This window comes from Scyliorhinus canicula, chromosome 21, assembly GCF_902713615.1.
Source record: "Scyliorhinus canicula chromosome 21, sScyCan1.1, whole genome shotgun sequence".
NCBI lineage: Eukaryota > Metazoa > Chordata > Chondrichthyes > Carcharhiniformes > Scyliorhinidae > Scyliorhinus > Scyliorhinus canicula.
The window spans coordinates 47285692-47299002 of NC_052166.1; the positions used below are offsets into that span (position 1 = coordinate 47285692).

The 13311-nt window shown below is 44.6% G+C and overlaps 1 protein-coding gene across 3 annotated transcripts in view; it reads left to right on the forward strand.

Annotated features, from left to right (window-relative positions):
* Window positions 1–13311, forward strand: part of LOC119955838 — a 43892-nt gene that overhangs the window by 14190 nt on the left and 16391 nt on the right. For 2 of the 3 annotated variants that reach the window (XM_038782439.1, XM_038782438.1), the window contains exons 3-5: window positions 5061–5206; window positions 5725–5895; window positions 10902–11067. In XM_038782439.1, the coding sequence (XP_038638367.1) occupies window positions 5061–5206; window positions 5725–5895; window positions 10902–11067 (483 nt within the window). The remainder of the gene's footprint in view (window positions 1–5060; window positions 5207–5724; window positions 5896–10901; window positions 11068–13311) is intronic. The other variant, XM_038782440.1, reaches the window with a different exon arrangement.

Genomic DNA, 13311 nt, shown 5'->3' on the forward strand with positions numbered 1-13311 from the left:
AACACCTGTTATCACCATTACACCCTGCCTTGGCTCTCTGTCTGATGGGTGGTGGGCTTGCCTGGGGTTGGGGGTGGAAAATGTTTCAAGCCCTGTGGGTGGCCCGTGCTCCCCACCGCCACCCCAGGGATTCGGTATGACCGTGGCCAGCTCGCATGCAGGTGGGGAGGCAAAAACTGCCTTCTGGAGGTGGCCCGACAATACTCCAATACTGCAATACTGTAGAGCTTCTGGCAGAGAGGAAAAAGCTACAAATGGACTTTAACCTGCTCTCCACAAGGAAAGCAATGAACCAACTCCACCAGACACGGGGAGGCCTTTTACGAACACGCAGATAAAGGCAGCCGCCTGACAGTTCACCAGCTGAGAATGCAGGCAGCCACGAGGAAAATAGCACAGATTAGGGAGAATGACAGCAGACTGGTAGCCGAGCTGGAAAAGGTCAATGAAGCATTCGAGGCTTTCTACCAAGGGCTGTATATCTCCGAGCCCCCTGAAGGGGACTCAAGGGTGAAGCAGTTCCTTGACGAACTGGACACGCCATCGTTGGGGAGGATAGGAAATAGGGGCTGAAAACACCATTAGAACTGGGAGTTGTCGTGGAGAGTATTAACTCCATGCAGGGAAGGTACAGGGACCAATTGGATTTTCGGCAGCCTTCTACAAAATATTTGTGGCAGCACTCGCCCCACACTTGCGGGAGATGTTCACAGACTCTGCCTCCAACGCTAGCACAAACCTCAATCTCGCTGATACCCAGGAAAGATAAAGACCCGACCGAATGCGGGTCTTACAGTCTCATCTCGCTGCTAAATGTAGATGCAAAAATACTGCCCAAGATCCTGGCTAGGCGACTGGAGAACTGCGTACCAGACGTAGTCGCAGAGGACCAGATGGGCTTTGTTAAGGTAGGCAGCTAACTTCGAACATCAGATGTCTGCTGAACGTGATAATGACCCCATCTGGGGAGCGAACACCAGAGGTGATCATCTCTCTGGACACAGAAAAGTCCTTCAACAGAGTCGAGTGGAAGTACCTCAAGTGTGGTACTAGAGTGGTTTGGGATCAGAGCAGGGATCACCTCATGGGTGAAACTTCTGTCCAATGATCCTATGGCAAGCATGCAGACTAACACCACCAGCTCTAAATAATTCTAGCTGCACAAGGACACGTGGCAAGAATGCCCGCTGTCCCCACTTCTATTCGTCCTGGCAATCGAGACAATGACAATCGCCCTCAGAACGGCGATAAATTGGAAGGGGATCCAGTAGGGAATAGAGAGCGCAGAGTCTCACTCTATGTGGGTGGCCTGTTCCTCCACATCTGGGACCCCCAAAGCAGCATGGAGGGGATTATGAGGCTCCTTAAAGAGTTTGGAGCCTTCTCGGGCTACAAAATCAACCTGAGCAAAAGTGAAATCTTCCCAGTGAGCCTGCAAAGGAGGGGCAGAGCTGGAGGGAATGCTGTTCAAAAAAACCCAATGCAAATTCTGCTACTTGAGGATCCAAATTGCCCACTACTTGACACGGACCCACAAATGGAACCTGACAAGTCTTGTGGGGGAAGTAAAGAAGGAACTGCAGAAGTGGTGCACACTCCCACTCTCCCTAGCGGGGAGGGTGCAAATGATCAAGATGAATATGCTGCTCAGGTTCCTCTTCCTGTTCAGATCCATACCGATCTACATCCGCAAGGCTGATTTTCACACTGTATACAAAGTGATCATGGTGTGGAATCCAAGGATCCCCAAAAAAGTCCTACAAAGAAAAAGAAGCCCTCCCAAACCTTCAATATTACCACTGGGTAGCGAGAACAGAAAGATTGAGGTGTTGGGTGAAGGAGCCTGAGGCAGAATAGTTAAGAATGGAGGAGAGCTCCTGCAAAGGGTGTCCCTCCGAGCTCTTGCCACAACAGCGCTCCCAGCCTGGCCAGCAAAACACTCAAGCCCAGTGGTAATAGCCACGCTCCGGGCATCGAACCAGCTAAGGCAACACTTCGGCCTGACCGAAATGCCCACCACAGCCCCAATTTGCAGCAGTCATGGGTTCACGCCAGCCACAATGGATGCCACTTTTAAAAGGTTGAGACAGTACAGGAGACATTGACAGTTAGTGACTTTTACATTGATGATAGACTAGGCGACATGAGAAGAACTAACTGAGAGGTTTCAACTGCCCAAAAGGAACGAGCTATGGCACATACAGATCAAAAACTCTTCCATAGGGAAACGAAGACGAACCCAGATGCCGGGACACCCGCTGGTAAAGGAACTGTTGGATGTGGGCAACTTAGGGAGGGACAACTGCAGGGACCTGTATGGGCAACATTTGGAGGAGGCTCTCCCCGCTGGACGGGAAAAGGTAAAAATGGGAGGAAGAACTAGAGGTAGAAGTAGCGTGGGGACTCTGGAGTGAAGTGCTGAACAGGGCAAACTCCACCTCCACATGCAAGGCTAAACCTCATGCAGCTAAAGGTGGTACACAGAGAGCACCTGACCAGAACCCAAATGAGCAGGTTCTTTCCCGAAATGGAGGACAAATGTGAACCGGGGGGGGGGGGGGGGGGGTCCCCCACATGTTCTGGGCATGCCACAGACTTGAGAGAGAAAATTGCCTTCTTTGAGGCAATATCCACTGCTGTGAGAGTAGAGCCGTGCCCAAAAGTGGTGGTCTTCGGGGTCTCAGAACAGCCAGAACTCTTCGTGGGGAGGAGGGGCCGATGCCCTAGCCTTTACCTCCCTAATCGCCTGCCAAGAATCCTGCTCAGCTGGCGATCAGCAGCACCACCCAAAGCTGCAGACTGGCTGTCCGACCTGTTGGAATTTCCTCAACTGGAGAAAATCAAATTCGCCATCCGGGGTTTGGAAGAGGGCTTCCACAAGACATGGAAACAATTCACCAACTTGTTTCAGGACCTATTTGTAGCCAACAGCCAATAGAGGTGGGGTGAGGGAGATCTACAGATGGGCCACAAAGAGAAGGAGGAAGGGGAAGGGGGGGGGGGGGGGCGATGTGATCTACCATGCGGAATTAGTGAAGTCTTGCGACACTAAAACGCAGTAGAAATTGGAGTTACACTTCTCGGATGCAAGCAATAATCTTTATTGCCTCTATTTGATTACGATTAGGAGAAACTTAAATCTATTCTCAATAAAGTTCGGCTAGCAAAAGGACTTAAAGAGAAGTAACTTATACACAATTTAACTTTCAAAATAATACAGAAATGGTCTCTTGCTTATGGCAAAACAGCTTGCATTTACTTCAAGACTTAGAGTGAAAATATGAAAATAGAGATAGCGAATAGTTAGGTCAAAGTATAGGATGATCCCGGAATAAATGTTCTTGAACCATCTATCAGTCTTGAACCATTTATCTACACTTCTATGTCGTCCTAATTGGTTTGGGTTAGAATCAGATGTATTTGATTCGATGGTTAACTGTCAATCCTTAATGTGAAACATAAGTTCTGAATATTTCATATTTGATATTTGTGTATGTTATGGAATGCGATTCCGTGCAATTATCAAGACTACCACTGGTTTTCTGCTGACTTCGCTTTATCCACATTATGAACAATAGTGCCTTCATGTTGCTATGGTGCCTGCTTCGTCCTTGATCAGATTACTGGTACAGCTCATGTCTTAATGTCAAACTGCCTTTGAAAATATGTTTGTTTGAACAATAGCTTTCTAATCTCCATTGAGTTTATGCATGTGTCAGGCTTATTGTGTCCCTGTTGAAGCTACGTGTTTTATCATGACCTGAGGTTATGAGTGCTGAAATCCTCAATTTAAAATGGGTATTAAAACTGGGGCTTAATATTTACACTAAATAGCCTTCTTTTACCTATCAGATCTATCAGGAAATAGTCGATTCCTATCAGGGGGAAAGGGAGGGGAGTAGGGGAAGCGGTCGGAAACCAAACAAGGTAGACCGATGAAGGTCAAAAGCACAGCCGCCAAGGAAGGATCCAAAAGCAAAGGTTCCAGGGAAGAACAAAAGTATGTACACACCTACCACACTCTGTATGGAGTGCAGAGTGCAGCCACCCCATCCTCAGATAGAATCTTGTAAATATGTTAAGTCGATTAGGGTTGGACTATTGTCATGCCTTATAATCTGTTACCGTATGACCGTGCTCTCCACAGTGAGCTCTATATAATCTGATGTAAAATAACGAAAAGCCAATAAAAACATGTTTTTCTAAAGTAATGGGTTGAAGGGTTACAGAGAAAGTGCAGGACGGTGGAGATGAAGCCATGATGAGATCAGCCATGATCGTATTGAATAGTGGAGCAGACTCGAGAGGCTAAATTGTTCTAAGAAAGAACTATTCTGTCCAATTCCACCTTCAGCTCTTGGTCTGTAGCCCTGTAAGTAACAGCACCTCAAGCACAAATCTGGTGTTCTTGATTAATAAGGGGATTTGTTGATTAATAAGGGGATCAGGTGTGGGGGAGATGGTAGGAGAATGGGATGAGGAACATATCAGCCATGATCGAATGGTGGAGCAGACTCAATGGGCCAAATGGCCTAATTCTGCTCCTATGTATTATGGTGCCGGTTCCCTGCTTTTCAAGAACAGTAGTAATTTTCCCGGGTAACACCCTGCTGGTGGGCGGGAAGCTTGCCAGAGGCCAAAACACCTGACTTTAATCTCACTGATGAGATTACAATGAAGTCAAATGCATGCTCATCTGGCTCTTCCCTTTTCTGGGCAAGATCCGGTTCACGCCAGCTTGAAGTACCCAGGAAGATCACAAATTGATATACGCCCAACCCAAATCCCGCTTTGGGCCTCATGCCAGATTTTCCTGACACAACGGGACATATGCCGTGCATAGCACAGCCGGAAAATCAATCCCTCTAATGTTTCGGTGAGAGGAGAGCGAGCTCACATCATCCTGGTAATGAAATTAATGTTCCTTGGTTAGCACTCATATAGCACTAATTGCATAATGAAATTTGCTTTAATCATCTCGGGTAAATCAATGGTATAAACTAATACTTGGGTGTATACCAGCTGATAAATAATTTATATCTATTTATTTTAACTAAAAGGAGAATTACAAATTCCACGCCTGCATTACTAAACGAACAAACTACTCAAAGTAGGCATACGACCACAGAATCTCGAAGATGTCCTTCCAGATCAACAAGTGCAATAGCCAAAACACCAGCTGAGAACAAAATGTCCTTCATGACAGGTAATAGTACTAATGCAACATTAATTTAAGATTTTTTGCCAAAATAATGTTTGGTTCCCAAGTGGAAAAGGAATGCCTTGAATTAGAATTTTTATTAAGCTATACATTAAACTAAATGTTGAATTTTCTACATAGCGGTTCCGATAGCAAAATCTCTGTTTAAAAGACTTGAACCTGATCCATCCCTTGATTGGATATGATGGGTCAGTGCAGCTATCTGTCATAACTTATTTGTGAAAATCAATGTCTAGAATGTCTCGCATGCAATTATATTATCTAAATTAATTTTTCTAATTATGCACATGAGTTGGGGGGGGGGGGGGGGCAGTGATTGAAGAACAAATACTTTCTACCCTAATAGTTAGTGGTTGTATTGCTTCAATCAGTATTTGCATAATGTGGCAGTCAATATGATTTACCCTGATGAGAAACATTTAATGCAGTTTTTCTTTTGGTTTTATTCTCCTCCCCCCCCCTCCCCCACACACACACCCCCCACCCCCAATTTCCAAATGCAGCTTATGGGACAAAATGTGGCCTTCTGGAGCGAACAAGCAGCAGAGCATCTTCATGCTGTAGCCCTACGTTCGCAAAGAATGAATCAGAAATCAGGGAACTCAAATTTCAAAGTTTAGATGATGAACTAGAAAAACTTATTCAGCAGATTATTGATGAACAGCATATTACAAGTATGTATAACATTCAAAAATGTGTTGAAGGCAATTAATTTATGACTAAATTTAGAAAGTGAGTGCAAACAAATATATTTCTTTGAGTGATCCTGAATATGTGTATTGCGCACAGGATTTTCCATTACTGTATTGAACTATAACTTATTTTTCAGTTGCATTTGCAACCCAGGAATAGAACTGTTCATGGTAGATTAGAGGTGAGTGGGCTGAGATCCTTGATGCAACAATCAGTCGGACCATTATTATCCAGAAATAATATAAATCAGGATAAATCTCAAAAGTTTGTTAATTATTGATGTTTTAGAGTGACTATCATCACTTATCAATAATGACGCTCTTAGCATCTGCTGCTAATGTTGGCATAAGCAAAATGGAAGGTCGACTATAAAATACCTCAAACTTTATACTTTAGTATGTAGATATTTTTGTTTAATCTTTGCTCGGAACTTTACAGCACTCAGGACAAAATGTGTGTCCAAAGCCTGCGCAGATAATTGCAAAACTGAGTCGTTCCCACCTTTGGAAATAACATGTGGTAGTGGGAATATGTTGGGCTTCCCTTCTACTGCTATTTTACTATCTGTCAAAGAACAATACAGCACAGGAGCAGGCCCTTCGGCCCTCCAAGCCTGCGCCGACCATGGTACCATCCTGAACTAAAACCGTCCTGCCTCCCATCCCATTTCCAATGAATTGGTAAAATTCCAGCCTTTTTGATTAAGAGATTGATCACTCCTGGTATCGTTTTGTTTTCTATAGTATACCAAAGATAAAATACCCTGCTGAAAAATGTAATACCATGCCTTGACAAAGATCTTGCAATTACATTACAATTGTTTACCCTGCTGCAAATAATGCAACAAGAGACGGTGGGATTTTCCAGAAACTCCATCCCTGCCCCCGCACCAGGTTTGATGGCGGGATGGGGCCTCTGTGCAATGTGGCATGAGGCAAAATGACGGTTTTTCACCTACATAAAAAGACAGCAGGAACATGTGCTCCCATCTGGCATGGCGGGTTGCCATTCCACCAGAGGTCAGCATGAAACTATTTTGCATCCCATTAATGGGAGGCAGACAAAGGCCTAATTGAGATCAGCCCCCTCTGTCAAATTTTCTGCACCACCAGGGGGCTTTCACACCGGTCCAAAACATGTCTGGACCAATGTAGTGTGGAAATGTTGGATGTGCCTGCAAAAAGACCTGAGCAGGTCACAGAAATTGGAAGGGATGATGGGGGCCTCCAGCAACCAGACACGGGAACACCGAGTGCAGCATCGATAATGTGGATCTTTTCATTTCAGGACCTTCCCAGAGATGGATCTTCTGATTCCACGACCTTCCCAGAGGATCTTATGATTTCAGGATCTTCCCAGAGATGGGTCTTCTGATTTCAGGACTTTCCAGGAGGTGGATCTTCTGATTTCAGGACCTTCCCAGAGGTGGATCTTCTGATTTCAGGACCTTCCCGGAGGTGGATCTTCTGATTTCAGGACCTTCCCGGAGGTGGATCTTCTGATTTTAGGATGTTCCAGGAGATGGATCGTCTAACTTTTGGATATTCAAGAAGGTGGACCGTCCACCTTCAATAGTGGTGCCCAGATATGATGGCAGGGTGTGTGCCGTCCAGACAGCTTTGCAAAATGTCAGGAAGCCCCTGGCTGCATAATGAATTAGTCCAGCATTGCACGATACAGTCTCTACGGTAATGTCCTTCAGGGAAGTAACTTTGTCGTCCTTACCTGGTCTGGCCTACATGTGACTCCAGACCCACAGAGCTGGGCAACAGATGGTGGCCCAGCCAGTCACGTCCACATCCCATGATTGAATTTTTAAAAAGGAAACTGTCCCCATTACAGTTCTAGCTGAGGGGTTTTGTCCTAGAATGGAAAATGCCACATACAGCATGTACCAACAGCCAGGGGCTATTATATTTGCTGGCAGTAGAGTAAACAGACCAAGATGTTTACAAGAAGGCATGTTACCAGACATTAATTTGAGGGCTTTAGTACACTGTTCATTGATCTCCAGTTCTCAGCACGACTGGTGCTCAAGGGAAGTTGGTTTAGAGGTACTGCTACAAAACTGTAGTGCTACTTCTCTGACAGATGCACCTTTTAAATACAGCTTTCCACTTGGACCACAAGATCAATATATTGATCCTAAAATTTCATGGTGATGTTAATGGGCGCGATTTAACCACTTGTCATGTGAGAGTACCTTTAAGAATAGCTATCGAATAGCTGCAGTGGTGTCAGAGAGTGGGTGGAGCTGGACTGTCTGTCTTTCACTTTTGTTTTTGAGCAGCCAGCTACAGGGTTTTTTTTAGTTCCGTTTTGAGAGCTGGATAGCTGCAGGAAAATAAAGCAGCTGTATAAGGATCTCTCTGCAATCTAAAGTCTGTCTCCAGGTCATTTGGGTGATTTCAAAGTGACAACTGCTCTCAGTAGAGAATTTAAACCTGATCTCTGTGTTTAAAAAGTGTCATTTGTCTTATGGATGCTGCAAGGAAAGATTAAGGGTTATCTATAGAGTACTGTATTCTTTGGGGATTTATTCGTGTTGATAGTTGTTAAGATGTTTACTGTGGGTTTATAAAGTGTTAACTGGTTTCATAAATAAACAATGTTTTAATTTAAAAGTACTATAGATCTCTTTTGCAACACACTTGTAAAGTAGGCCTGTGTGCTCCCCATAACCACAATCTATTAAAAGTTGTGGGACAGGTGAACTCCATGATACACTTTGGGGTTCTCTAAACCCTGGCCCATAACACACTGCATTGTGCCTGCCACGGATCTGGGCACACCGGTTACATAGACGGAAAAGCCAAAATCGAGTTTTGTGCTGGGCGCAAATCACTTTGCCACCTAACCAGCCTGCTCCTGATGGCGAATTTCGGATCACGCCCAAATATGGCGAGCATATCATTAACCCTCATTTCTAATAATTTCCATCGCATTAGCGAGATTGAAGTCAACGCAACGGCCTCCCGGAAATTTACCTGCTCCCTAGCGATAAATCAGTGGACGTCTTTTAGTACTCCTTTTTAAAAATGTGAAGGTGGTGCAATAGCTGCTGAGGGAAATCGAGGACGTGAGTAGCCGTTTCCATTTTCCGGTATTCAGCTCAAGGCCACTAATTAGTGCCTGGTTGAGGCCTTGCCAGTACTGCTGGTGACTCCCAGGCGCTGGGAAAATGCAGCCTCAAACAGGCCATGCATGTTTAAATGAGCCTAATGACTCATTTATATACGATTATCTGTATCACGTCCAGCAAGGGAGTGATCCAGATTGCGCCGGGCACCGTGAGTCAGGTGACTCGCGTATGGTTTAGAGCCCGGCACAAAGCCAGATTTGGTCCTCTCCCGCGATGCTCCCATCGCAACGAGATCGGTACCAGGCGCATCAAGGTGGCATAATCGTGTCCTTTTTGTCTTTTTTAAATCAAATTACAGAATATCTGTGCATCAGTTCTATCTAGTTCCTGTAACCACATTTAAAAGTTGTTTTGATCAGGTGAAACTAAATAATAAATTTCCTCAACTTCAGGATGTAGGTTACATTTTATTTAATATATATTGCCAAGATAGCATGTGATGCAGACTTTGGTTCATGATTATGAAGTACAGAATTTATTCCATGCAAGTGAAATAACAATCGAATTGGAAGCTTGTTAGAAATGCTTGCCCTCTCCATCAGTGAGTGTCAGTGTGAACCCCCCACCCCAGAATTATTTTGGTACTCTTGTATTGTACAGGTGAAATATGAGAGCCAGAACAAATTAGTACAAAAACAATCTGGGCAAGATTCTTTCCACTAATTGAAGGAAAATATTCTGGGATCGCCTAATCTCATCTCTTGATATATCATAGAAAGCATAGAAGTTACAGTGCAGAAGGAGGCCATTCGGCCCATCGAGTCTGCACCGGCCCTTACAAATCAGACACAGGGCGTGATTCAGCGACCATGTTGCGCCCGGTGCAGATCTGGGTGCAATAGATGAATTGCACGAGAGCTCCAAATTGCAGTAATTCATGCCCACGTGACATACACCTGAGGGGGCGGAGCCTCATGGAAGGGAAGAGCATACTGTGTCCAAGCCACTCATCAGATTTAAAGGCATGCACATGCCGGTTTTGCATGCCCCCGCCAGCGCAGGGTGCAAATGTCGCTTTCGTTCCCAGGGAGGGACCAGAGCATGGTGCCAGACACAAACCTCGATTTTTGCAGGACGCCTGATTCTACACCCGATCGTGATTCGTGTTTCCGGCGTCACAAGGCGGGAGAACCCAGCCCCTGATCAAATGGCCGAACAGGCTCTAGGGGCTGAATACTCCTGTTCCCATTGAAACAATTCGGAAATTGGCTAATTCTTTTTACTAATTGAAGGAAAATATTCTGGGATCGACTAATCTCATCTATTGATATATCATAGGAATCATAGAATTTACAGTGCAGAAGGAGGCCATTCGGCCCATCGAGTCTGCACCGGCCCTTACAAAGAACACTCTTCTGAAGCCCACGTATCTATCCTATCCCAGTAACCCCCACTTAACATTTATTGGACACTAAGGGCAATTTAGCATGGCCAATCCACCTAACCCGCACATATTTGGACTTGGAGGAAACTGGAGCACCCGGAGGAAACCCACGCAGACACAGGGAGAATGTGCAGACTCCGTACAGACAGTAACCCAGCTGGGAATCGAACCTGGGACCCTTGAGTGTGAAGCAACATTCCTAACCACTATGCTACCATGCTATGTTTGGGGTGGTCTTGAAACTGCAGAAAAAGAAATCAATCTTTCTTTCACCTAATATGCCCAAATAGGTAGAACTAATTAGAATTAGATACTTCCTGTCTGATGACCATTTGTTTAAAGCACAACTTCTGCTTCAATTTCTAATATAGTCCTTCACCCTTTTACTTTGGTACGTAAAATGTGAATCTGTAGTTCTGAGAGTCTGGACCAAAATTTATATTTTAATTCAATTTTAATAGGAGAAGAAATTAACAGTCCTCACCACGCTGTCAAAAACCATCTTTCAAGGAAAGAAGTTGTGTTTGGATTACCCTGTCGGCAGGCTGAACTAAATGTCCGTGAATCGCTTCACCTTTACCTACCTACCCATGACATTCAAGAAGAGGAGGAGTTCACAAACACAGGGTAAATCCTATTCTACATTCCTTCCTCTTAAGTTTTTCCCATGTTTCACAAGGTAGCCACAATGCTGGTTGATCATCCTTCATATCAGCCATTATTTTTGTTTGTTGGATTTGGGGATAGTTTTACAGATGGATCCCTTTTTTAAAAATAAATTTAGAGTACCCAATTCTAATTAAGGGGCAATTTAGCATGGTCAATTCACCTACCCTGCACATCTTTGGGTTGTGGGGTGAGATCCACGCAGACACGGGGAGAATGTGCAAACTCCACACGGGCAGGGACACGGGCCGGGATCGAACCCAGGTCCTCGGCAGCAGTGCTGCCCCTGGATGCCCTTCCTGCCATTCACTTTCCCCATTTACCGATTATGCTATATTAACAAGGTTTTTTTGTTGCAAACAATGGAAGAAGTTGCATGCATTTCATGTCCCCTGAACATCTCAAAGTGCTTTAGAACTAATTAAGCACATAAAATACATTTGCTGTTAAAGTGTAGGGTAACAAAGCAGATCAAGATCCTTTTGACGCAAACAAGCTGATGTAATACCAGAATACCAAAACTGGTCAATAAATGTGCAGCCAACACATCCTTCTGAAACAACAAACAATATTCAGTAAAGTGGGCCCTGTTCTGCGCTCTCAGCAAGAGATTCAGCTCAGGTGCTTTTGATTTACTTTTGTTCAGCAAAGTTTGTGGAATTTGGAGGTTTTTGCTGACCACAGAAAGGCGTAAAATGACATTGCTTTACATAGGTATGGGGACAATAGATACAGTGCCATGCTCTGCAACATGATCTGGGCATGCAGGTCTGTCAGGTGCATCATTCCTAAATAGCAATAAGCTAGGAACAGTACCTGAGGAGGCTACGAACAGGAAAATCTTTCCAGTGGGACGATCCGTAAAATTTCACACTATGCTACAAAAAGGCAGTAGTGACAAAGTTGTGCCACCTCCTTCATGACGACCTGGAGCTGCCCTCCCAGTGACTGTGAAAATCACCATCATACTTTTATTTTATGTGAGAGTCTTCGAGGTAGGAGCTGGCAACATCAACAACATGTCACAGTTCGCCTTCAGTAGAACATCATGAAGATCACAGAGGCACGTACAGAGGAGGGAAGACCGGGATAAAGGGCACTTGGATAGTGGGCTTCAAGATGGTGCAGTCTCTCTGGCCACCCGAAATCAACAAAAGAGATACTACAACCATAAGAACTATCCCTCTCTCATTGAACTGTTTATGTCTGACCCGATGAGTAATTTAATCTCATTGAAGACCTTCGATCCTAGCAACAACCATAATGCCTTTATCTAGTTACAGTCAGCAATACCAACCATCTTCAGGCCTCCAAGACACACGACAGGATGGCTGCTTAGTGACGAAGGCTACCCTTTCCACATATGGCTCATGATTCCCTCTCATCATACCGTTTGAAATCAGAGGACCTTCAATAATAGCTATGGGGTCACCTACAACACCATGGAACAAGTGATTAGTCTACTAAACCAAATGTTTTACTGCTTAAATTGCTCACGGAGATCTCTACAGCACAAGCCAAAGAGAGTGTCCATGCTTGTGAAGGTGTTTCACCCTCCACGACCTTAAATTATGAGAGCTCAGTCACTACCTCCTGGAATCAGTAAACCATATAGGGAAGAGAAGGAAAAGGAGGAGAAAAGGAGGGCAGAATGAAATTTTGCTTTGGTTGAAATGAACTGCCCCACCACCAATATGGGTCCACCATTCCCTCACATTACATCAATTTCAGATTCCCAATCTCAAAAGTCTCCTTGACGATATCATTCAACAAACACCAACAGCAAAAAAATTTCACTCCACAGCTTTATCCAGCAACACATCAATAATGCAAAAAAAACAGAATTTATCACCCCTCAGTTCCTGTCTTCTGGGTACCCTTACCTGGCCTGTGCAGTTCTACCCCAATGGCTGCAGCATAGCTAGTGGATCTGGTGGATGGCTGCTGAGTTTCACTGAAGGAAACTGCAAATAGCCTTCGATCATCCTTTGATTTTGTAGGCCCAGCTTTGCGCAGTATGACTTTAACATAGACCACAGCAGTCTGAGCTGGCAAGTTGAGAAACAATTGCAAGAAAGCCATGGTAGGAGTACAAATACTATCACCCTAAGAGGTTTGCAGGTTTGTGCTCCACAGTGCCACTGCCATTTATATGGCCACCACCTCATTGATTCTTATTATCTGGAGCACAGATTGTTGAAATGC